This window comes from Manis pentadactyla, chromosome 9, assembly GCF_030020395.1.
Source record: "Manis pentadactyla isolate mManPen7 chromosome 9, mManPen7.hap1, whole genome shotgun sequence".
NCBI lineage: Eukaryota > Metazoa > Chordata > Mammalia > Pholidota > Manidae > Manis > Manis pentadactyla.
In genome coordinates, this window is record NC_080027.1 from 104375190 (window position 1) to 104401249 (window position 26060).

Consider the following 26060-nt stretch of genomic DNA (forward strand, 5'->3'; position numbering starts at 1 on the left):
TCAAGAACATATAGAAAACATGAATCATCCTACGGGCATTAAAAAATGAATTATCTGTCAAAAATTTTTTCTACCTCAGGCTTATATGACTTTTATTTCCAAGTTCAATGAGATATTCAAGCAAGAAGTAATTCCAACGGTACACAAATTTTCCCACAGAAAAGGAAGGCTCACTCCTTGTCTTATGAAGCTAATATAAGCATGAAATCAAAATGTGACAAGGTTAATGCAAGAAAGGAAAATCACAAACCAAAGTTATTCAGGAAAATAGCTGAAAAAAATCTTAAGCAAAATAGTAGCAAGTCAATTTTAATGACATGTAAGGATGACAATATATCCTAAACAAGTTGGACTTATTCCAATGATGCAAGATTCATTTATTTAGCATTAGAAAAAAAAATTATCACATCACTATTTAAAAAAGAAATACTACATTATCTTCAGTAGGTATGAAAGATAGCAGTAATATACTTCAGCATTAATTTGTAAGAACTCTTAGCAAGCTGAAAAATGAAAGAAATTTCCTTGTGAGTGCATATACAAAAATCCTACAGCAGACATCATACATAATGGTGACATATTCAAAATTTTTCCCTTTGGTGAGTGACCAGATAAAGATGCCAAAAATAATCACTTCTCTTCAACATTATACTAGAGGTCCTGGCCATCAGAATAAGGCAAAATGAATAAAAGATATAAAGTTATAAAAATCAGAAGGCAGAGATTAAACTTTATCTGTGGATATTACAGTGTACCTAAAAAATCTGAAGAATGTAGAAATGGATAAAATTTGTAAGAATTTAGCAAGATTGCTGGATTAAAAAAAGGGACAATAATGCACCATTCTAAAGGAATTGTGACATCTTTCTCTCTCTTTTTAAAAGAAACTTGCTGGTTTACTTGAATAGGTAATATACACTTTGGTAAAAATTTAGAGTGCAACAGAAAAGTATCTCTCACCATCCTGTTCTGAGTCCCTGAAGGAACTACTATGATCAGATGTGAAGTCTTGCCCAATAAACATCATTGCTGCAAACTTTATATAGCAGACCAAGTATACCTTCAGGGCTTTCTCAAGTTGTAAAGAATTGTGAGTTTTCTTTCTGGTATTTCTATTTCCTCCTTATCTCGTTTGCATTTTAGGTAACAAATAACCTTATTTCCAACTTGGGATCTCATCCTCGTTAAAGTGACAAGCTATATTTTATATTCAATTCTAAGCCCCTGATCATCTAAGTGTCTAGGTATCTCTTACAGAAAAAGCAACTCCACAGAATTCACTTCTATATTCCTGGACATGTTAGGAACTGGCCTTCACAGGTGAAATGGGCCTGACCATATAAGATAATCTGTACCCATAAAATCAACAAAATGTGGACAAATCTGCCATATAGCTAGAGTAGCAGAGTGGAACAAACATGTCAATGGAGTCACATACACTTGAGTTCAAAGCTACAACACTTCCAAACTATGTCATCACTGACAAGTTCTTAACCTCTCTGGATCTGTTTCCTCAAGTGTAAAATAAAACTGAGCTAATTGAGCTAATGAAGGGAAGGGAAAGGAATAAAACTTAGCTAGATCAAAATACAAGACATATGTAAGTATACGGCATATAGTGTACATCTTTATAGGTGTTATTAAGTGAGGGAACTACTTCTAGCCAAGGCTAGAATAAGAATTTGAGAGAAGGCAGCTAAAACTGTCAAAATCATGAAAAGATTGCTTAGTCATAATGAGTTATTGGATTTGGGCATTAGAAGGTATTGGTGACCTCAAAAGCCAACTCTGCCCAGTGGTCGGTCAAACCTGCAGCATAAACAGCATCTGCATAAGTCCTTGGAGCTCACTCAGCTTTGACAGGATCTTTTGGACAATGTTTTTCCTTATCTCCAACGTGATAGGTAACTCTCTAAATTGCTTCCACAGAGAGAATAGATGTCCATTACCACAGCACTTTCATGATACAATGGTGACTTCAGCATTAAGTTGACTAATAATTTCATGCCATTTTATTTATCTATTGTCACCCTCCGTGTAACATCATTAGGGTGGATATTACACGACAGCCACTGTGCAGGGAACTAGAGTTCTGAGATGAGTAAGACAAGATGTCTGATCTTGAGTTTACAGACCAGCAGGGTAAACAGACTTTTAAACAGAAAACTACTATATTATTATAAGAAATATAGAGCTCAAAAGGGCCACTGAAGAAGCAAGCAGGCAAGTGATCCTCTGAGAGAAATAAGAACGTCCACAAATGGAATGTGGAAACTTAACAGTTGAAATTTCTTAAGAGAAAATATGGAGAAGTATTTCAGGCTGTGGAGACAAGGTCATGCAAATGCACTGATTTGAGTGGAAAAAATGGTGTTTGGGGATGATGTGAAATTGTGAATTAGCTTGTGTATTAGTTGATGATATATGAGAACAAGAGGTTGGGCAAACATACAAACTAACATTCTCATACCAGAGTTAGGATTTTATTTATGGATAACAAGGAGTCAGTGGCAACAAAAAGATAGGATTAGTTTTCCTAGTCCCTCAGTGATGTTTCACTCCCTCACTTCCACCCCCAAAGCACCTAAAGTCATCTTCTTTAATCTTATCTCTTAGCAAAACTCTTCAATTCACTTGTATTAAGTTAAACAGGTAAAATTCTTGGAAAAAGAAAAAAACAAGTTGCATGTTAGTAGGTGGGAGATAATAGCTATATATCCTTGAACATAGTTTAAACAAATTTTTTTAACTGAGTATATTTAAACATCTTTAAATAAGCATGTTTGTAATGCATGAGGCGAACTTCAACATTTTAAAAAGGAAACAATACAGACATAAATGCTGATTAAATTAATGACCTGTCTAACTGGACTCTCTACTTTCAATCTCCTCTCATTGCACTCTACATGCTACTATGAGAATATCCTCATGTGATAATTTTATCTCCCTGTACAGTGGGCTTTAGGGGCTTACTAGTGCCCAGAAAAACCCACATTTCTTTTATCAGCATGGCATTCAAGCTACCTCTCCAGTCTTATTTCCCAAGAGTTTCTACCCCACCTTCTTACTTAGACCATTCTACTAAAAGTTTCCCTCATCTACACCTGTCCACACTGTTCTCCAGTCTGAAGGCAGTGTAGCAGAAAGTGTGGGTTTTGGAGCCAACCAGACCTGAATTCAAATTCCAATGCTTCTACTCCTTATTTAGTTGTACTATCTTGGGCAAATCAGTTAACCTTTCTGAGCCTCAATTTCACTTGTAAACGGAGGCAAAAGAATATACCTTAAAAGATTTATGGTGATGATTGTGAATTAAGATAGCACTTGTATATAATGCCTGGTTGGTACTAAAAGATGCTAGTTTATGGTCTTCTGTCCAGGCAGAACCTTTTCCTCTATTTTAAGCCTTCTGAAACCCTGTACATTTTTATGAAGCCCAGCACAAAAGCCAGTACCTTCCATAATTCTCCCAAACAAAAGTAATTTTTTCCTTCTTAGGTCAATATTTTCAGGGGTAATTCTCTTAAAAAGATTTTTCTTGGTGGGGCGGAAGATGGCGGCGTGAGTAGAGCAGCGGAAATCTCCTCCCAAAACAACATATATCTATGAAAATATAACAAAGACAACCCTTCCTAGAATAAAGACCAGAGGACACAGGACAATATCCAGACCACATCCACACCTGAGAGAACCCAGCGCCTCGCGAAGGGGGTAAGATACAAGCCCCGGCCCCGCGGGAGCCGAGCGCCCCTCCCCCCAGCTCCCAGCGGGAGAAGAGCAGGCAGAGCGGGAGGGAGACGAAGCCCAGGGCTGCCGAACACCCAGCCCCAGCCATCCGGGCCAGATTGCAGGGCCCTCGATACTGGGAAAACAGGGCAGCAAGAACAGTGAGCAGGCACTGGAGGCTGGGCGACAGAGGACATAAGAAAAGCGCGCGACCATTTTTTTTTTTGCTTTTTTGCTGCTTTGTTTTGGCGAGCGCTTTTTGGAAGTCTTAAAGGGACAGGGACCCCAATATTAGGGAAACAGGGCAGAAAGACCGGTGAGCAGAGGCCTGAGGCTGGCACCGGAGAATAAAGAAAAACGAACGACCACCTTTTTTTTTTTTTAATTAAAAATTTTTTTTTTTTTTTTTAATTAAAAAAATTTTTTTTCTTGTTTTTTTTTTGTGGTCGTTGTTTTGTTTTGGCGGGTGCTTTTTGGAAGTCTTAAAGGGGCATGGCGGGTCACTTAATCCAGAGGCAGGGAATCCGGGATCTCTGGGCACCCTAACCCCTGGGCTGCAGGGAGCAGGGAGGCCCCTTACGGAGATAAATAGCCTCCCAGCAGCTCCTGCTCCAACGCGACTCCACCATTTTGGAGTAGCTGCCCGAGCCAGGCCACGCCCACAGCAACAGCGGAGATTAACTCCATAGCAGCCAGGCAGGAAGTAGAAACCCTGTCTGCGCGCAGCTGCGCAGCACAAGCCACTAGAGGCCGCTGTTCTCCCAGGAGAGGAGGGCCACAAACCAACAAGAAAGGAAGTCCTTCCAGCCGTCACTCGTCCCAGTTCTGCAGACTATTCCTATCACCATGAAAAGGCAAAGCTACAGGCAGACAAAGATCACAGAGACAACACCAGAGAAGGAGACAGACCTAACCAGTCTTCCTGACAAAGAATTCAAAATAAGAATCATAAACATGCTGACAGAGATGCAGAGAAATACGCAAGAAAAATGGGATGAAGTCCGGAAAGAGATCACAGATGCCAGAAAGGAGATCGCAGAAATGAAACAAACTCTGGAAGGGTTTATAAGCAGAATGGATAGAATGCAAGAGGCCATTGATGGAATTGAAATCAGAGAACAGGAACGCATAGAAGCTGACATAGAGAGAGACAAAAGGATCTCCAGGAATGAAACAATATTAAGAGAACTGTGTGACCAATCTAAAAGGAGCAATATCCGTATTATAGGGGTCCCAGAAGAAGAAGAGAGAGGCAAAGAGATGGAAAGTATCTTAGAAGAAATAATTGCTGAAAACTTCCCCACACTGGGGGAGGAAGTAATCAAACAGACCACGGAAATACACAGAACCCCCAACAGAAAGGATCCAAGAAGGGCAACACCAAGACACATAATAATTAAAATGGCAAAGATCAAGGACAAGGAAAGAGTGTTAAAGGCAGCTAGAGAGAAAAAGGTCACCTATAAAGGGAAACCCATCAGGCTAACGTCAGATTTCTCAACAGAAACCCTACAGGCCAGAAGAGAATGGCATGATATATTTAATACAATGAAACAGAAGGGCCTTGAACCAAGGATACTGTATCCAGCACGACTATCATTCAAATATGACGGTGGGATTAAACAATTCCCAGACAAACAAAAGCTGAGGGAATTTGCTTTCCACAAACCACCTCTACAGAACATCTTACAGGGACTGCTCTAGATGGGAGCACTCCTAGAAAGAGCACAGCACAAAACACCCAACATATGAAGAATCGAGGAGGAGGAACAAGAAGGGAGAGAAGAAAAGAATCTCCAGACAGTGTATATAACAGCTCAATAAGTGAGCTAAGTTAGGCAGTAAGATACTAAAGAGGCTAACCTTGAACCTTTGGTAACCACGAATTTAAAGCCTGCAATGGCAATAAGTACATATCTTTCAATAGTCACCCTAAATGTTAATGGACTGAATGCACCAATCAAAAGACACAGAGTAACAGAATGGATAAAAAAGCAAGACCCATCTATATGCTGCTTACAAGAAACTCACCTCAAACCCAAAGACATGTACAGACTAAAAGTCAACGGATGGAAAAACATATTTCAAGCAAACAACAGTGAGAAGAAAGCAGGGGTTGCAGTACTAATATCAGACAAAATAGACTTCAAAACAAAGAAAGTAACAAGAGATAAAGAAGGACACTACATAATGATAAAGGGCTCAGTCCAACAAGAGGATATAACCATTCTAAATATATATGCACCCAACACAGGAGCACCAGCATATGTGAAACAAATACTAACAGAACTAAAGGGGGATATAGACTGCAATGCATTCATTCTAGGAGACTTCAACACACCACTCACCCCAAAGGATAGATCCACTGGGCAGAAAATAAGTAAGGACACGGAAGCACTGAACAACACAGTAGAGCAGATGGACCTAATAGACATCTATAGAACTCTACATCCAAAAGCAGCGGGATATACATTCTTCTCAAGTGCACATGGAACATTCTCCAGAATAGACCACATACTAGGCCACAAAAAGAGCCTCAGAAAATTCCAAAAGATTGAAATCCTACCAACCAACTTTTCAGACCACAAAGGCATAAAACTAGAAATAAACTGTACAAAGAAAGCAAAGAGGCTCACAAACACATGGAGGCTTAACAACACGCTCCTAAATAATCAATGGATCAATGACCAAATCAAAATGGAGATCCAGCAATATATGGAAACAAATGACAACAACAACACTAAGCCCCAACTTCTGTGGGACACAGCAAAAGCAGTCTTAAGAGGAAAGTATATAGTAATCCAAGCATATTTAAAAAAGGAAGAGCAATCCCAAATGAAGGGTCTAATGTCACAATTATCGAAATTGGAAAAAGAAGAACAGATGAGGCCTAAGGTCAGCAGAAGGAGGGACATAATAAAGATCAGAGAAGAAATAAATAAAATTGAGAAGAATAAAACAATAGCAAAAATCAATGAAACCAAGAGCTGGTTCTTCGAGAAAATAAACAAAATAGATAAGCCTCTAGCCAGACTTATTAAGAAGAAAAGAGAGTCAACACAAATCAACAGTATCAGAAACGAGAAAGGAAAAATCACGACGGACCCCACGGAAATGCAAAGAATTATTGGAGAATACTATGAAAACCTATATGCTAACAAGCTGGGAAACCTAGGAGAAATGGACAACTTCCTAGAAAAATATAACCTTCCAAGACTGACCCAGGAAGAAACAGAAAATCTAAACAGACCAATTACCAGCAACGAAATTGAAGAGGTAATCAAAAAACTACCAAAGAACAAAACCCCCGGGCCAGATGGATTTACCTCGGAATTTTATCAGACATACAGGGAAGACATAATACCCATTCTCCTTAAAGTTTTCCAAAAAATAGAGGAGGAGGGGATACTCCCAAACTCATTCTATGAAGCTAACATCACCCTAATACCAAAACCAGGCAAAGACCCCACCAAAAAAGAAAACTACAGACCAATATCCCTGATGAACGTAGATGCAAAAATACTCAACAAAATATTAGCAAACCGAATTCAAAAATACATCAAAAGGATCATACACCATGACCAAGTGGGATTCATCCCAGGGATGCAAGGATGGTACAACATTCTAAAGTCCATCAACATCATCCACCACATCAACAAAAAGAAAGACAAAAACCACATGATCATCTCCATAGATGCTGAAAAAGCATTTGACAAAGTTCAACATCCATTCATGTTAAAAACTCTCAGCAAAATGGGAATAGAGGGCAAGTACCTCAACATAATAAAGGCCATCTATGAAAAACCCACAGCCAACATTATATTGAACAGCGAGAAGCTGAAAGCATTTCCTCTGAGATCGGGAACTAGACAGGGATGCCCACTCTCTCCACTGTTATTTAACATAGTACTGGAGGTCCTAGCCACGGCAATCAGACAAAATAAAGAAATACAAGGAATCCAGATTGGTAAAGAAGAAGTTAAACTGTCACTATTTGCAGATGACATGATACTGTACATAAAAAAACCCTAAAGACTCCACCCCAAAACTACTAGAACTGATATCGGAATACAGCAAAGTTGCAGGATACAAAATCAACACACAGAAATCTGTGGCTTTCCTATATACTAACAATGAACCAACAGAGAGAGAAATCAGGAAAACAACTCCATTCACAATTGCATCAAAAAAAATAAAATACCTAGGAATAAACCTAACCAAAGAAGTGAAAGACTTATACTCTGAAAACTACAAGTCACTCTAAAGAGAAATTAAAGGGGACACTAACAGATGGAAACTCATCCCATGCTCGTGGCTAGGAAGAATTAATATCGTTAAAATGGCCATCCTGCCCAAAGCAATATACAGATTTGATGCAATCCCTATGAAACTACCAGCAACATTCTTCAATGAACTGGAACAAATAATTCAAAAATTCATATGGAAACACCAAAGACCCCGAATAGCCAAAGCAATCCTGAGAAAGAAGAATAAAGTAGGGGGGATCTCACTCCCCAACTTCAAGCTCTACTATAAAGCCATAGTAATCAAGACAATTTGGTACTGGCACAAGAGCAGAGCCACAGACCAATGGAACAGACTAGAGAATCCAGACATTAACCCAGACATATATGGTCAATTAATATTTGATAAAGGAGCCATGGACATACAATGGCGAAATGACAGTCTCTTCAACAGGTGGTGCTGGCAAAACTGGACAGCTACATGTAGGAGAATGAAACTGGACCATTGTCTAACCCCATATACAAAAGTAAACTCAAAATGGATCAAAGACCTGAATGTAAGCCATGAAACCATTAAACTCTTGGAAGAAAACATAGGCGAAAACCTCTTAGACATAAACATGAGTGACCTCTTCTTGAACATATCTCCCGGGCAAGGAAAACAACAGCAAAAATGAGTAAGTGGGACTATATTAAGCTGAAAAGCTTCTGTACAGCAAAAGACACCATCAATAGAACAAGAAGGATCCCTACAGTATGGGAGAATATATTTGAAAATGACACATCCGATAAAGGCTTGACGTCCAGAATATATATAAGGAGCTCTCACGCCTCAACAAACAAAAAACAAATAACCCAATTAAAAAATGGGCAGAGGAACTGAACAGACAGTTCTCCAAAAAAGAAATACAGATGGCCAACAGACACATGAAAAGATGCTCCACATCGCTAATTATCAGAGAAATGCAAATTAAAACTACAATGAGGTATCACCTCACACCAGTAAGGATGGCTGCCATCCAAAAGACAAACAACAACAAATGTTGGCGAGGCTGTGGAGAAAGGGGAACCCTCCTACACTGCTGGTGGGAATGTAAGTTAGTTCAACCATTGTGGAAAGCAGTATGGAGGTACATCAAAATGCTCAAAACAGACTTACCATTTGACCCAGGAATTCCACTCCTAGGAATTTACCCTAAGAACGCAGCAATCAAGTTTGAGAAAGACAGATGCACCCCTATGTTTATCGCAGCACTATTTACAATAGCCAAGAATTGGAAGCAACCTAAATGTCCATCAATAGATGAATGGATAAAGAAGATGTGGTACATATACACAATGGAATACTACTCAGCCATAAGAAAAGGGCAAATCCAATCATTTGCAGCAACATGGATGGAGCTGGAGGGTATTATGCTCAGTGAAACAAGCCAAGCAGAGAAAGAGAAATACCAAATGATTTCACTTATCTGTGGAATATAAGAACAAAGGAAAAACTGAAGGAACAAAACAGCACCAGAATCACAGAACTCAAGAATGGACTAACAGGTACCAAAGGGAAAGGGACTGGGGAGGATGGGTGGGTAGGGAGGGATAAGGGGGGGAGAAGTAGGGGGGTATTAAGATTAACATGCATGGGGGGGTAGGAGAAAAGGGAGGGCTGTACAACACAGAGAAGGCAAGTAGTGATTCTACAACATTTTGCTATGCTGATGGACAGTGACTGTAAAGGGGTTTATAGGGGAGACCTGGTATAGGGGAGAGCCTAGTAAACATAATATTCGTCATGTAAGTGTAGATTAGTGATAGCAAAAAAAAAAAAAAAGGGCAGTTCCTGTGTGGTAACCTCCAACGAGTTCTACACAAGGGTATAAAGGGCATATAAAAGTGTAGGCAAAGGGTCTGTTTGTGTTTATACAGAGGATCAAAGCCTAATTGGGCTACCCCGAAAATGAACTAAGATACGATATGAAAAAGAACTTCCAACATCTGCACTCTCTGGAAGACTCATGCCAGAAGATGATCATCAAAAAACCCCAACAAAGATCCACGCACTGCTACAGCTGTAGATGCACTCATCCCACCAGTTCCTGGACTTGCCATGGGAATGAGGAAGGAGATATCTAAGCTGGCCTGTACATACAGTAAAACAACAAAATTGGACTGGATCTATACTGTTGGAACTCAACCAAGAATTTGGAGAAGTGCAAATTGTAGCGCTCCAAAGTCTTACAACTACAAACTATTTATTGTTAAAAGAACATATGGCATGTGAACAGTCCCCAGGAATGGGTTGTTTTAATTTGTCTGATTTCTCTCAGACTGTTCAAGTTCATTTGGACAATATCCACCATATCATAGATAAGTTTCCACAAATGCCTAAGGTGCCTAACTGGTTTTCTTGGTTTCACTGCAGATGGCTGGTAATTACAGATATGCTTTGGTTATGTAACTATACTCCTATTATGTTAATGTGTGTGTGCAATTTAAGTAGTAGCTTAAAACCTATACATGCTGAAGTTACTCTACAAGAAGATATATCAAAGAAATAATCAATCTTCCCATGTTTTCTTCCGCCTGCTACTTCTATAGCTTTTCTTCTTCCTTCCTTCCTAATTACAACCCTTAAATAGAATTCGTGCCTCATATCAAATTTACCGAGTATCATAATTCTCCCAAGTGGTAAAGATACCTCAAGACAAATGCTGGGCATAGAAGCCACAGGGCATAAATATGCAAAGAAGTAAAAAGCTAACTTTTTCAAACAATAAGGCTTCTCTCTCACTTACCAACTTCACATTTCCCTGTATGGCCCCAGAAGATGACTGGTTAGCCAGAGACGGGTAAGATTCCTCAAGGGAGGAACAACCTAAGACAGGCACAGTCGCAAGGGGGCCATCAGGTGACAAATTGGGGATCAACAGAGGTGAGGCTTAGAACCTCACCCCCCCGTTCTGAGAGAAATCTTCTGCATACGTGGATGTTTTATTGCCCTGGTCTAGCTTGGATTAACACATAGTCTACAGGCACACACCTGATCATCTACATTTGCTCTCTTACAACACTAAACTATGTTTTCTACCTTTATCTTGTATCTACCTACCACTTCAGCATTTTATTAAAAATAATAATAATAAAGAGAGAAATGTGGTATCCACATATAAATCAAGTATAAAAACCAAATGAGTATTCATATTTGAACTGTTTATAGTTCATAATGCATGAGCAAAACCGAAAGTTTCTGTGATGACTGCCCTTGTACTGTTCACTATGTAACTTATTCATTATGTAAGAATTTGTTCTACATGTAAAAACTTGTTTGTTTTGCCTCAGAAGATTGGAGACTGACAAAAATTAGGCTTGGGGTGGAATAATGATTGTGCATTGAGCATTGACTCCCCTATACAGAATTTTATTGTCGTTAACAACCATTTGATCAATAAATATGAGAGATGCCCTCACAAAAAAAAAAAAAAAAAAAAAAAAAAAAAGGACAGACTTCCAATGGTAAAATAAATTAGTAACCGGGATGTAAGGTATAGCATAAGGAATATAGTCAAGATATTGTAACAGCCTGGTAGGGTGATAGCTGGAACCTAGAATTATGTATATAAATGTTCTACCACTGTGTTGTACACTTGAAACTCATGTAATGTAATACTGTGTGTCAACTACCCTTCAATAAAAAATAATAATTAAAAAAAAAAAAAAAAAAAGAATGTTAGTCTGTGTCTTCTAAATAGAGACCTTTTTTAAAAAAAAAAAAAAAAATTTTTCTTTCAGGTTTATACCCAGCTATTTATTTATAAATATTTATGTTTATTAGGTTGTAAATTATCTAAATGCATATTTTGTGTTTGCAATATTAATATTTGATGAATTAAAAATAAGTGCAGCTGTCCAGCTATGTGAATTAGTGTAGTAAATGCTGAAGACGACAGCAACATTAATCATTTATTATCATTTACCTTGAATTTCCCACCTATCTTAATACTTTTATATTTTCTAATTTTATTCCACAATATTATGCAGAAGATGCTATTATTCTGATTTCATAGAAGATAAAACTGAAACACACAGAAAGTTAGTAACTTACTGAACACCTCAGAGCCAATATGTAGTGTCTACAGGAAGCAAAGCTGGCAACCTGATTGCTGTGCTCTTAATCAGAACATTAACTGAAGACAGAAGTTACAAATGACACATGCCTCCCCCACCCCACTTAGACATTTAAAAAATACAACAATCTCAAAAAACTCAGAAACATTTTCTTCCCCAAAACAACTTTATGGTTGTAAAACTAAGGCAGGCAAATTCCTTGAAGATTTTGTTGGAGGGAAAAGAGTCTAGACAAGTGATCTTTAAGACTGAGTCTCCCTTTTGAGTGATACAACACTATTAGGCACATGGCAAATATAAGTTCATGGAAATACTGTTCACATTTGTTTATAAAAGCAAGAATAACAGCTGAGATAGCTAGTAAAAATTAAAGTGGTCAGTATTCAACAGTTTGTCCTACAAGCACTGAATTATCTTCTTAAAGTGTCTGCTAAGTTCTGTGCACCTATTTAAGCCCTTCAGACAAACACATGATATGATGAAAATTGTACTATGTACAATATACAGTATCTGCAAATTCAACTCCCTGGAGAACATAGAACAGTGAGGAAGATGGCTGAATTTAGTATTATTCCTTAAACAATACAAAAAATTGAGGTAGGTAGTCTTCAAACAAGAACAACTCACAGTCTACATTACATCTGTTAATTCTTTAATATTCTCTCCATAGAGCTTCTTGTCTTGACATTCTTTTTTATAAATATAGATACATTGTTTTCTCATTGCCAGAAAAAAGTAATTTGGAGTGATGACTACAGTGTCACTACAAATAAGAAAACATACATATTTTAGGCTCTTTTTATACCATGATTATAAACAAAAGTAGGGGCTTTTGCTTCTTTTCTCTCTCTCTGGGGTGACACAGAAGGGTAATAACATTGCATTCAAACTGCATCCTAAAAATTAGAATGGCTTTTCTTTTATGAAGTTGTTCATGGAGTCTGTGTACAGTTGAATTTGATTTTCACTCAGGATCCTGCAGTCACAGAACTTTCAAATGAACTTGCCCTTTCAGTTTTTCTGCTTCTGCATGAACATCCTCATCTTCTTCCTCTCCCTTAGGATGAGATGCAAATATAATACCCAGAGATTCTTAACAGCTTTCTTCCATCAATGCTCTGTTAGGTGATACTATTCAATTGTCTAGTTTCTCCATTCCTTTTTATTTCCTTCAAACCATCTCAAACCCTTTACAGACGTCCCCATAGTACCCTTTGATTTAAACATAAAAGAAAATACTCAAAGTGCTAACATTTTGTTGCTTCATCTTACTGGAGCCATAGTAGCTTTCCTGTCATGCAGATTATTCTTTTATTAAAACCACTTTATAGTACATCTTCTTTTTTATCATGTTTTTATTGTTTTTAGATCTCAGAATTACATACATTTCACTTTTGTCTGGATTTATCATGAAAGTTCCCCCATTTGGCTACAGTGTTCATTTACCTTAATATAGACATAAATTTATGCTGTACATGGGCAGCATTATGAGAGGCCACACAAAGATATTCAAACACTGGTTCCAAGAATATCTTCAGAAATTTTTGAATAAATGCCATCTGTGAGCCCAACAGTTTCTTCCAACATGTGGCTTTCAAAATTGACTTGGTAAAAATATATGTAAATATGTCTAAGAAAGAAGGAACACAAAACCACAGCCTATCAATAAAAGATCCTGCTCTTAAAACTGAAATATTACAGTCAGCCCTCCCAGCATTTAGGAAGGATCTTAGGCTGAGTGAATTAGTTGTTTAAATTGTGTTTGCAAGACAGAGAGTAAATGAACTCTGTGATCTTGGAAGATAAGATTATTTACTATTGCCTCATTTTATTTTCTTACAGAGATAGTTAAAAATGAAAAATAAAAAAATTCTGTCATAATAATATAACCATTTCTTGAGTACTATAGGCCAGTTATAGTGCTAAAGATTTTATATGAATTATTTCATTTAATCTGTATAGCAATCTATTAAGATACTATGTTGATCTTCAATTTACAAAAAAAAAACTTAGTCTTAAAGAGATTTAAGAACTTGTCCAAAGTTGCACACACAGTTATGGAATAGCAAAGCCACAAATCAAATTGTGAAGATTGATACAATATACAAATTGTTGGTTTGTAGCATATTGATTCAGTAAGCTTATCACATGCCTGGCCTTGATCTGAATTTACAAAATCAGAACATAAGGACAAAGGAATCTAAGTGAGTATTTGATATGTATGAGAAAGTCACAGCACTCATATATTATGTATGGATAATGTATCAAATCTCATATACCTAGATTCCTAAAGCCTTATTAAATGCAGAACTTGGTATTTTATTTATCTCCCTATAAATACAATTTCAAGTGATGTCACTGGAGGAAAGGGCTTGGCCACAGAACTAAGTTGGAAGGGAGCATTCTACAGTCAGCATATGAGGTACACCAGGCCACTACCCACCCCCTGCATCTTAATTTAAGACCTGGGAGACGGATTTCTACAAAAGACCACACTTTCAAGATCATCCAGTTCAACCCAAATCCTCCCTTTCCTCTCCACTGATATCCTTGCTTAGGATGATAGTAGGTCACTTTCTAATCTAAACTATAAAGATTATTATGAGTAGAATGATACAGTTATAATCTATGATTAATAGAATAGTGGGTGATTATTTTAATAAAATACTGTACTCTCTTTATCAGACTTCAGTTTTTTGATTAAGTCAAACAAATATCTGGTTTTATAACTAACTTACCTAATAAGAGGAAATGAACTACACTGCTAATCAAAAGGAGTTCTAGATGTGGGGTTTTTTGTAAACTGATGGTGCTCTAGATGTGAGATGTTCCTACACTTTATGGCTAGATTTAAGTGAGGTAGTAGTAATCACACAAAAGACATGAGTACGTATGAAATTGAAATTTTATCTAAAGGTAAAGGAGACTAATGTGACCTTAAATATAAATACAAAATATCAGCCCACTAAATTTTACCAATGGAATCTGTCTCTACCAAATAAATATGAAACTTAGCATTCATTAAAACTAATTTGGTATAAAGTGCTCTTGTCTCTGGGAAAGTGGCCTTATCTACATATAAAGAATGGACTAATGAATACAATTTCTTTTTAGAGCTTTTTCTAAGATGTTTTACCATTCTGAAAGGCTAGTAACAATACATCAACAACTTAAGAGTTCAAGGTAGTCAAAAGTCATGTCTAAGTGTCAGATTATAAAGATATGTGGATGTAGACAGAAACACACATGCAGACACAAAGGAAAGGTGAAGTTTCACCTCCACCAAGAATCTACCACCACCAAAATTCAGATTGACGTATTTTCTCCCTACACCCAAATTATTTCTACACCTAAATTATTTTTTTCTATTAAGACCTAATTTTTTATTTGCTACCCAAAGGAACTTGTGTTCACAATTAGAACACACATAACAAAAGTTCTTCTCAGGGGTGGTTATTAAAAATATGTAACAACAAATACCAATTTATCATAAAAAACTAGTAGAGTTATACCATTACATATCTGATTGTCTTTGACTTTAGCACAAAAAAGTAGTTTTAGTTCCACTCAATCTTTAAATAAAACAGCATAGACACAGTAAATATCCATCCAGTAATATAATGGGATTTAAAATTTGTATTGTGAGGATCAAAGCCTGAGCTTCTATAAAACCTCAAATGGCAGCAGAAAAGGATGTGGAACTGATGGTACTGGTGCAGTATACAAAATACTTGCTTTTATATTAAAATAAGTCCACCTTTAATTAACATCATCATCTTTGATATGTTATGTATAATGATCACTTGATTCCTATACTTACGTATTTGGTTTGAGCAGAAGCCAGCTGTCATCTATTAGATTTACTGGAAGCTTGTGCAGGAGAAGTTTTAAGGGGCATATATTAGCTGGCAGGAAAGGGTGAGGACACATATGTTGTTATATGGAAGAAGAAATGAAAGAATCCAGTAGCAAGCAGACTCAAAATGATAGGGGCACTCTAAAAGATTTAAGAACACAAAGTGAAATACTACATTTCTTGGCCTTGGTTGAGACATCCTAGAAAGTAATAAAGAATGGCAGGACATCTCTCAATACCATACATCCAGATACACTGAGTCAAAAGGAATTTTTTTTTTCCTATTGAATTTGACCTAAGTAATATTGGAGCTCATGATTGCTAGTCAGAGGTCATTTCAGTGAAGGGTCTTGAATCTAGATTTGAGTTTATCATGAAAGAAACAGAACAAAAATAATTCAAGTGAGTAGAAAATTTTTAAATGGGTCACTAAAACTAAGACCAGAGTGGATAAGGACTTCTACAGAACCTAGAAAAATAAGGTTACTTATTCAACAACTGTCTGATGCAATACCTGCTCAAAGTAAGAAACACGGGGCTTTCACAACTACAAACAAGGATCCTTGCACAACTGGGATAAAAAAGCCCAGCTGTGGTTCACTTAAAGCACACCCTTGTGCTGTAGATCTCATCTAAGTGTATTAAAAATACACTGCCACTGCAGTTCCCTCCTGAGTCATCCTCCCTCCACAACCCCTCAACTTACAGCAGAACACACACCATGAAAAAGTAAGATTTCATATTTAGTACTAAGAAGTTAATACTTAACAGCAGGCTTTTCCCCTGGAAATGGTAATTCCAAATGAAATTTGGTCACAGACTATGAAGATTACATAAACTGTATTTTGGAAAAATCACTTTCTCAATGACAAATCAATTCTAAGTGAGAAAAACTTCATGGAAGCTACCTTTAATTAACTTCTTCAAATCTAAAATACTGATTGATCTTTGACAACAACCCTGAATCAGTTAAGCCAATGTGGTCCCTCAGAAAAATAATATTTCTGGGAAATGGGACAAGGGGCATGCCACTGTAAAATCTACTTAGTCTGTGAAAAAGGCCAAGCTTATTCTTCAATTTAATCTGTATGCTGTTTTTCCTCTTCTTCCAGTCCCTTAATCAATTAAGTAACTTTGTAACCAAGAGGAGAAACAGATTTCCAGTGTAAATGAACCTTACATTGGTAAAAAATGCTGAAATTTGGACCAACACACCACCTTAACAACCCTATTCTTAAGACAAAATTTCAAAGGAATTATAGATCAGTTGTATCTTATGCTGACCCTACCCAGAAGGCCCTATAAAACCCCAAACCTAAAACCCTTAAAAGTACCCTTCTCTCTGAGGCTGTCTGCTTCCCCTTTCTCTGTGTGTGTACTTTGCCTTAAATTAAACCTTCTTGCTGCCCAATTTACTGCATTTTTGTCTCTCTGCTTTCTTCCAAGCCTTTTGGGAGATTGTAAGAGACCCCTTTCCCAGTGTTAAGTGTCTTTGTTATTTCACCACTTCATTCAATCTTCTAGACTTGAGCACCAGTCTTCACCCCCTGTTCTATTTCAGCTAAGTAGAGAAGGACTAAGATCTCTGATTTGGGCTTGCAGGTTCCCACACTGCCTAGTTGACCTGGGCAGGACTGCAGCTGTATGATTATTCTCTTTAGGCAGCATGCCCGAAAATCTCTTGCTTTGGAAGTTCTCAGAACATAACCTCACTTCATCCGGTGCTCTGCAGTTCCCCCAAATTCTGAGGTGGTAGGGACTTAGTTTTCACGCTGTGCAGATTCAAGTGGCTACTGGATGCCAGGTGATTCTTGCTTCAGGATTTGGCAAGGGATCTGCTCTATGCCCAGGAGTTCAATGAACTTCCTTTCCTTTCCTCTCTTCTTCTTTGCCCTCTACTGCCTGGATGGCTGCTGCCATGAACTACTACACTTGCTTTAATGAATTCCTTCCTCACCTACACTTGTTGGGTCCATTCGAGAATTCTTTCTCAAGCAGAGTCAAGAACCCTCTCCCATCTGGGTTGAGGTTTCATCTAGTGCACAGTGAAAGACCTCCCCAGACTCAGCTGCATGGCAACGTTTCTATATATCCATTTCATTTCCTGGCTGTAAGGTCATTAATCAAACAATAAATGATATCAATTTTCAAAAACCAAAAAGTGTATCTCAAAATCCAGTTAAGATAGATGTAGCAGTAACGTCACTTCATTGTTTATTAATAACCCAGGACACTCCATCAGCAGACATATTCAACAAGATGGCAAGGAAAGCAGTATTTGGAGTGCTGGTTTTAAAAGCTGTATGGAGGGGAACGATCAGACTTAGCCAGCTGTCCTAAGCCAGACAGAGACCTCCATGTTTATGTAGGATCACTGCAACTTGTAGACAAAAGCCGTTTTTTCATTTGTCTACATTGTGGGTTCCTGCAGGTTCCATTTTTGGTGTGCTTCATTATTAAGAAGTCTTCCATTATCAAGACTTTTCTATACCAACTTTCTGGCTGCATAACATTCTCACTTAAATAAATACACTTTAATGCCATTCAGATAAGCTATAGAAAAAATAAGATACAGATAATAGAAAGAGAACAATTCAAGGCACACTTAGCATACAAAGTCAGTTATCTCTACTCAGGGGGTTGTAAAGAACAAGTACAAGGGAAGAACTGAGATACATGAAAATATTACATATGTTCACCACCCTTCCTTTGTTACCAATGCTTTCCAAAGCCTTCTACCTTCTTGCCAACCAGCCCTAATTAACTTAATTTTCCTTGCCACACAATACTTACACACTATCTACAGACACCTACAACTTCCATCACGTCAATACTTTTAAGACCCAGAATGCTTTCCTGAATAAATGAGAACAATGTGCTTACAATGGTATCTCATAGGGAAAAAAAGACTCCATATTGCTGATTAATATTGAGGAGGGTCTCTGTGCATCAAACTGTACATTTCTAAGGGTGTTATTTGCAAAATTCCTCCAGAATACTCTGGCAGAGCTGTTTCAAGAGTTTAGTACTATCTTAGGGGTACTATGTAATGCAGTAGAACAATAAAGAATATAAGACAATGGAGACTAGGCCTGCACATTGGTTCTGCGACAGTGTTGCTTACCCCTCTTAGAGATTTCAATTTCTTCAACTATAAAGCAGATAATGTTAGGTACTTCATAGCATTTTAATGAAGACTCAAAGAAAACACAGTAAAATACCTAACAAAAAAGGAACTGGAATATTATAGGGACCAAACAAGTAAGTGGCCGTTATTAAGGTAATATTTATTATGGCAGCTGCTGGTATTGATATTTTTTTGCTCTCAAAGAAGCAGCAATGAATGTAAGTGAAGAGGGGCACACTGATGAAATACAATTGAAGAATATATTTGAATGGCAGCTGGTAGAGTACATTCTATAGGTGCATGAGTAGCTGTGAGAAACGAAACCAAAGAGATAAAATGATTAAGAGAAGCATAGAAAAATAGGGATTGTGTTGCAACAGCATGAGAGGACTTAGGTAAGAGGGGGAGAGAGGACAATACAATACAGACATATGAGAAACAACACAAATACCAGTTTAGAGGCAAGAATAAGAATAGTGTGGGACAATTAAGAAACTCTCTCAATAGATATTCTGTGCTATAAAATAGAAATAAGGTTGGACAAGTAGGATTATTCCAGATTCTTAAAAATCTTGAACAAAGGAATAGTTTAGATAATGATGTCTAAGATTAAACACATCAGGAAAGAGGAATAATTAAGGGAATAGAGTGACATTTAAATCACATCTATGATCGCTATACACTTATTCCTGAATAATTACTACTAAATTTGAAATCTGAGCTACCTTTGAATCAGTTCTTTTATTCTATTTCTATCATTAGAATGGGATCTTCTTAAAGATCATATTTAGTAGAGAGGGTAAACCATAATTTTTAAATTATTAGATAAAGTATGTGAAGTGATCTAGATAAAATAATTGACAAGTTCAGGTAATAAGTTATCAATTTTCCCCCTAATTTTTAATGATGGCCAAACATACAAGTTGGAGTTACATGCAAATATTGAGTTTGAAAAACATTTTCCGAATTAAATGTAATAGGCAATAACTGACCCTCTCTATATCTCTCTGTGTAATGATCAAGGACTTTCTGTAGCAGTGTCCAAAGGCAGACTAAAGGGAATAGGGTGGGGATGAGGCAAGGAACAAAAATGAGGAAATGAAAAGCAAAATGAAGCAAAAGAAAGAGACAAATGGAGGAGATATTTCAAAGAAAGTATTATTGCTGCCTGATGAATTGGAAGGAAAATAAAAAGATGCAACAATAATGATTTGGGAGTTTTAGGCTTAAATGACTTAGAAAAATGATAAACCCAAAAGGAAACAAGGATGTTAATATGTCAACAGTTGAAAGGAAAAATAAAAGAAATGGCATTTCATAGTTTCATAGTAAGTTTCTTTTCCTTGTAGAGAATAAATTCCCGAGGAGCTCACTACCTGATTTAAATTGACCCCACTACTTTTTGTGGTCATTTAGGGTCTTAGAAAATTTAGATAAAAATCTAATTTATTAACTCAACAAATATTTATAATGCAAATATGAAAGAGAAAAATGCTCAAAAACTAGTATTTGTAGCACTTGATTACATTTGAATATCCCATGGGCATGTTAAAAATGGAGGTTCTAAAGCTTCCAGGTTGGTGAACACATGTTGAAGTGACAGCATGATGGCTTGCCCAGACTGCATGGAGGCCCCAGGCCTCACCACCCACACCAACACCTTTTACTTTCCCTATGCTTTTTTCCCATTTGGCTATTCCTGAATTGTATCTTTTATAATAAATTGGTAAACATTTGGTCAAATTTGGCTGATTAAACATCAGGACATGATGCCTTTTGGAGACAGATCTTTGACTCCAGCTTTAAGATCCTGATGTGATACAGGCATTACAAGAATGTTCTAGCCTTTATTTTTGCCATTGAAAAGATCAACAAGAACCCCAGCCTATTAGTCAATGTTTCTCCTGGAATTTGTCTTTACATCTTCAAATGTGAACAACTTCAAAGACACTTCCAAAAATTGGAAAGCCTCCTTATGTGGCTGTTGAAAGGGTTTGAGATGTTACCTAGTTACTCCTGTGAAATGAAGAACAGGTCTGTGGTGTCCATTGCAGGAAACACTATTTTTTTCCCTTCCAGATAGAAATGCTATTGGATCTCTACAGATTTCCACAGGTTGGATCAAGACAGGATGCATCACCAGTGGGAAATTGCTTCTCCCATGTAATTCTAGGCTATTTAATAAAATGAAAGAAGAGAATGAAGCATCCTATGAAGAAAAAACAGTAACAACAAAATGGAGGTTCCTGGATCTTACCCCAAGAAACTAAGTATAGAGTTTAGAAATTTACATTTTAAATTCATATCCCAGGTAATTAGTAATTCTGAAGTAGATCATCAGTAGACCATACTTTGAAAAACATCAGCATAAATACTGGAAATTATCTATAAATGTTGAACTCAGAGGAAGAAGAAATATGTATTTTTCTGCTTTTGGTCAGGGAGCTAATGAGAGGGAAGTAGAAAGAAAAGATTTACCTGTTGATTTTTTTAAATTTCCCGGGTTTTTTTTTTTAACTTATTGAATAAAAAATTTATTTACCAGATCCCATTCAAGGCCAAGAGCTTTTAACCTAAGGAAGCTTTTGAGTTTAGTGAGAATGATTACACATGCAAAGTTTATTTGCAATATTTTTATAAATTTACATAAATTTGGTTTAAAAAGATACATTCAATACTGGAATGTTATGAAGCAAGTGACGCACAGAAATTTAGTAGAAAAGTTAACTCCTCAAACGGAAATTTGTGAGAATTTAAAATAAATGAAATGTTAAAGGAAACTGAGAACTGGGTACCTATACTGTATACTGGTTAATGTCTTTTACATAATGTAAGTTACATTACATATTCTCTTTTCTTTCATCCTCCCATTCCTATATTGTAAACTAGTCCATAACAAAGTAAAATACATGAAATCAGCACAACTTCATAGAATGCAGTTTTGATTCTATGCCTACATTTCCAAGTGACATTATATACCCTAACAACTCAAGTAAAACTGAAGAGTTGGTTAACACGATGAAAACTTAATTCAGAAAATGTTGACTTTTACTGAATGTGGAGGCACAAGTTCTTGAGATTATACATTTTTAAACAGTTATCCTTTATGAGGTGATGGGAAAAAGCAGTAAGAGCTCTTCTTATGGATCAACTTTGTAAGATTTAAAGATATGGAAAAACATAGTGGGCTTCCTTGTGAAGCAGAAGCTCCCTGTCACCAGAAGTATTCAAAGAGTTTGAAGGGTATCCCACTGAAAATATTAATCATTTCTACAATGGGCAAAAGACATGGCTAGATTAATCTAATGAATTCATCTACCCAATGAATACTACTTTTGTGGCTACTAAATTTAGCACACTGTACTTAAAGGGCTTCCAGTCTAATGGAATTACAATATGTAACAAACAGAAGTGCAGAAAAGGGTATCAGGGCACAGAACAGCAAGGTCAAAGGCACAAAGGTAAAGACAACCAAAAAACCCCGAAAAATCCACTATGGGGTGTTTGAGGATCTTTAGGCAGTTTGGTGTTGATGGAGTGAAATGTGCCTAAGCAAGTGGTATCTGACCATGCTGGAGAGGGAGGAGGGCTGATAAGTAGTATGTTAAACGCTACATAAAGAAGCTTAGATATTTATCTGTAACAGGACACTTCTGAAGGTTTTTTGAAAGCACAGATAAATGAGCCTAGGACTATAAAGAAGTAATGGCAGGGGATGATGAAGGCCTGAACTAGCGGCAAGTGGCAGAGTATCAGGGGTAGAAATAGATGATGGATTCGAGATATAGTAAAAGAAAAACGAGATCAGATTTGTGCTTAGATACATATCAAACTTGATTTTACATTTGTAGTAAGACTCCAGTCTTGAAAGGCCAAAACTTTGTATTTAAATTTGATTTTAGATTTATAGAATAACAAAGAATGAGTGTGCCCGATATATATATACTTTAAAAATCCAGTATTACAGTAAATCATAGCAACAGCCTTGATTGTTTGAATTTCTATAGCAATTCCTTTGGTTTATAAGTAGAATGTCGCACTGGCATAAATGTCTTCACACATGCCTGTTGCATGTAAGAAGTCTGACAAATTTTTATAGAAACATTTCCAATTTGAGACTAAATAATTAAAAAGTTAAGACAATGTCACATTACAGCTTCTGCATAGCCTAAATATTTCACCCACACTTCAAAAAATCTTGCTCTTGGCAAAATTTGTATTGAAACTTTCATTAGAAAACAAATTTCAAATAGATGACTTCATTGCTTTTACTAATTCAGGTACAGAATTGTCTTTTGTAACTGAAATTACTTTTTTACTAGATTGAACCACTACATATGGTATGAAGGAGGAGGGATGGCTACAGATGGATATGTGTTATAAACCATATTCTGAAAAAGGTAATCATCCCTAAAATATTATAAAAAATAAAATGTCTATTTAGTAAGGTTGTGAAATATACTGACAATACACAAATTTAAACATCAAGAAGTCAGTCTAAGATAATTAAAAGGGATTATTAAAAATCACTTGTATTTACATATTCAAAAGTGGTAGGCAGAAAAATAGACATGAGATACGTGGAGAAAAAATAAAGCCAGTAAAGCCCACTAAAAGGGACTCAGAGAGTTAACCAGATAATACCAGAGAGCCAGAAAGGACTCAAGTTCCAAAGGCCAGAAGCAACTTGGAATGTCCGGGTATTTCCCAGATAAAGAAAAGTATCTGAGTGCAGCCCATGTCTTCATTGTATCAACTAGATCATGCTATTGTAAAACTTACTTAGCTTGCAAAAAGGCTCAGCTTACATACCAGTGCAGGAGACAGACCTCCAAAATGTGGACAAAGAATGCTGAGATCCAAACAACTCAGTCACCTAAACATCCCTATTCTTAAGACAAAATGTCAAAGGAATTATGAATCACCTGTATACATCTTGCCTTATGCTGATCCTTACCCCAAAAGCCCTAATAAACCCCAGTCCCTAAATCCTTAAGCACGTCTCCTAAGGTTGCCTGCACTCCCCTTCCTTGGAATGTGTTTTTTAAAAGACTTCTTATTGCTCAACTTACTACATTTTGTCTCTGTGCTCTTCCAGTGGTGTCTTTGTTACTTTGCTATTTCATTCTATTCTCCAGACCCAAGTACAAGTCTTCACTCTGTCTCTGTCCTACTTCAGATAAGTAGGGAGGGGCTGCTGAGAGCTCTGATTTGTGTTTGCAAGTTCCTGTCACTGCAGCTATATGATCATGCTCTTTAGTAGCCTGCCTGAAAATCTCCTTTCTTCACCTTTTGGAAGTTCTCAGAACACAATCTCACTCCATCCAGTGTTCTGCGGCTCCCCCAAATCCTGGGGTAGTAGGGGCTTAGTTCCTATGCCATGCAAAATTCAAGTGGACACTGGACACCAGGAGACACTGGCTTTAGGAGTTGGTAAGGGATTATGCCCAATGCTGAGCAGGAGTTCAATAAGCTTCCCTTTTCTCCCTGTTTTTCTTTCCTCTCTGCTTTATTCAAGTAAACCTGCCTTTGTCTACCTTCACTCTGGCCTGCACCTCCCTTAGAGTGAATTCAAATAAAACCTTAACTCTGCTTCACTATTGTGTCTCTGCTCTTCAATTCTTTGCTTTGGTGGGGACAAGAACTGAGGAGAACAAACTCAACCCCTAACAGAAGTAATACAAGTGTTAAAAACTAGAAAGCTGAACTTAGAGATGGAAAAAGCCAGAAAAAGCAATGCTCCTATAGGCTTAAAAGAAAAAAGCCAGGTAATTGCAAACTGGTAACATTTCTTGAACCTATAGAGGACAGAGTCACAGGCAAAAAAACAATAGAAAATCAGGAGAAATTGACGCCTTCAGGAAGAGACAATACCAGATCCTTGCTTACCTGGCACAGAAATAGTTGAAAAAGCCAGTAGGAAGATTAAGTTAATGTTTAACAAAATGCTACAAGGTGGCTAGCATGAGAGTGTGAGGCCCCTGTGGCTGGACATATTGGGAGCGGGGAGCAGCACCTTCTTGCAAACTTCCTCCCCTAATCACACTAGGAAAGACTGGAGAGAATCTTGAGAAGGCTTCTCATGTGGTGTTGGCTGGAGGAAGGGAACAGCAGCCATTTAAAGCCACCAAGATGCACATCTACTATGTCGCCTACAGAATATAAGGATTGGTCTGTAGGGGAAAGGGCGGGGATTAAAAATTATAGCGAAGGGCGGTGGTAGAAACCTACAGCAGTTGGGGGAGGGGAAGAGGAAACAAAAAAGCTATATTCTTGGTAGAGAAGCAGAAACATATGCAAGGCCCAGCGTTACATTTGGAAGAGAAGAAGAAAAAACTGGGAAGTCCACATCCCCAAGACCTAGGTTTGAGATACCTGACTTTGCCTTGGGATTAATCAGAACATCAGAGAACATCCTTCTTCCCTTCACCACCCCCACCACATAAACAAGCACTGAGGTAAAAAAATCCTAAAGGAATATAGTAAAAATTCCTGCAAGAGATAGATTTGTTCTGGGAAAGAGTGTAAAGGTTGGACTGAAAATTCAGCAGAGAAAACACATTGTGAAAAGTCCTCTAGCAAGGTAGGTAACTCTAAACACAAAGTGTTATTAGAGAAAATTGAAGCCTGTGGTGTACTGAGGGTAGTCTTAGCAACAACAGGCTTCAAGATGACCCAAAGCACGACTAAGTTAACACAGTCCCCATGCTGGAAGTCCGGTGGAATGAAAAGCATGCTCATTCCCAAGCATTAAGCTATTTACCTCAGCATATGCTGTCCTATACAATATATCTGGCTTTCAACCAAAAATTTTAAGACATTTAGGGAAAAACACAATCTGAAGAGGCAAAAGCAATCATTAAAACCGACTCAGGTATGGCACAGATGCTGGAACTATCTGAAATAAAATAACTGTGATTATTAATGTGTTAATGAGTCCAATAAAAAAGGTAGAAAATGTGTAACATTAGATAGGTAATTTCAGAAA

General features: G+C 37.2%; 1 protein-coding gene and 1 non-coding gene across 7 annotated transcripts in view; both read right to left on the bottom strand.

The window, feature by feature from the left end:
- Window positions 1-26060, bottom strand: part of COP1 (COP1 E3 ubiquitin ligase) — a 214678-nt gene that overhangs the window by 10435 nt on the left and 178183 nt on the right. For 2 of the 6 annotated variants that reach the window (XM_036918084.2, XM_036918083.2), the window contains exon 18: window positions 11773-13146. The exons of 2 other annotated variants lie outside the window; for them this stretch is intronic. In XM_036918084.2, the coding sequence (XP_036773979.1) occupies window positions 13072-13146 (75 nt within the window). In that variant the 3' untranslated portion in view covers window positions 11773-13071. Of the gene's footprint in view, window positions 1-11772; window positions 13147-26060 lie in introns of those variants that run through there. 2 more of the 6 variants (XM_036918081.2, XM_036918079.2) reach the window with 1 other exon arrangement.
- LOC118928659 (small Cajal body-specific RNA 3) lies at window positions 18244-18384 on the bottom strand. Its single transcript, XR_005031312.1, has one exon. It is a non-coding gene; the product is annotated as a small Cajal body-specific RNA 3 (non-coding RNA).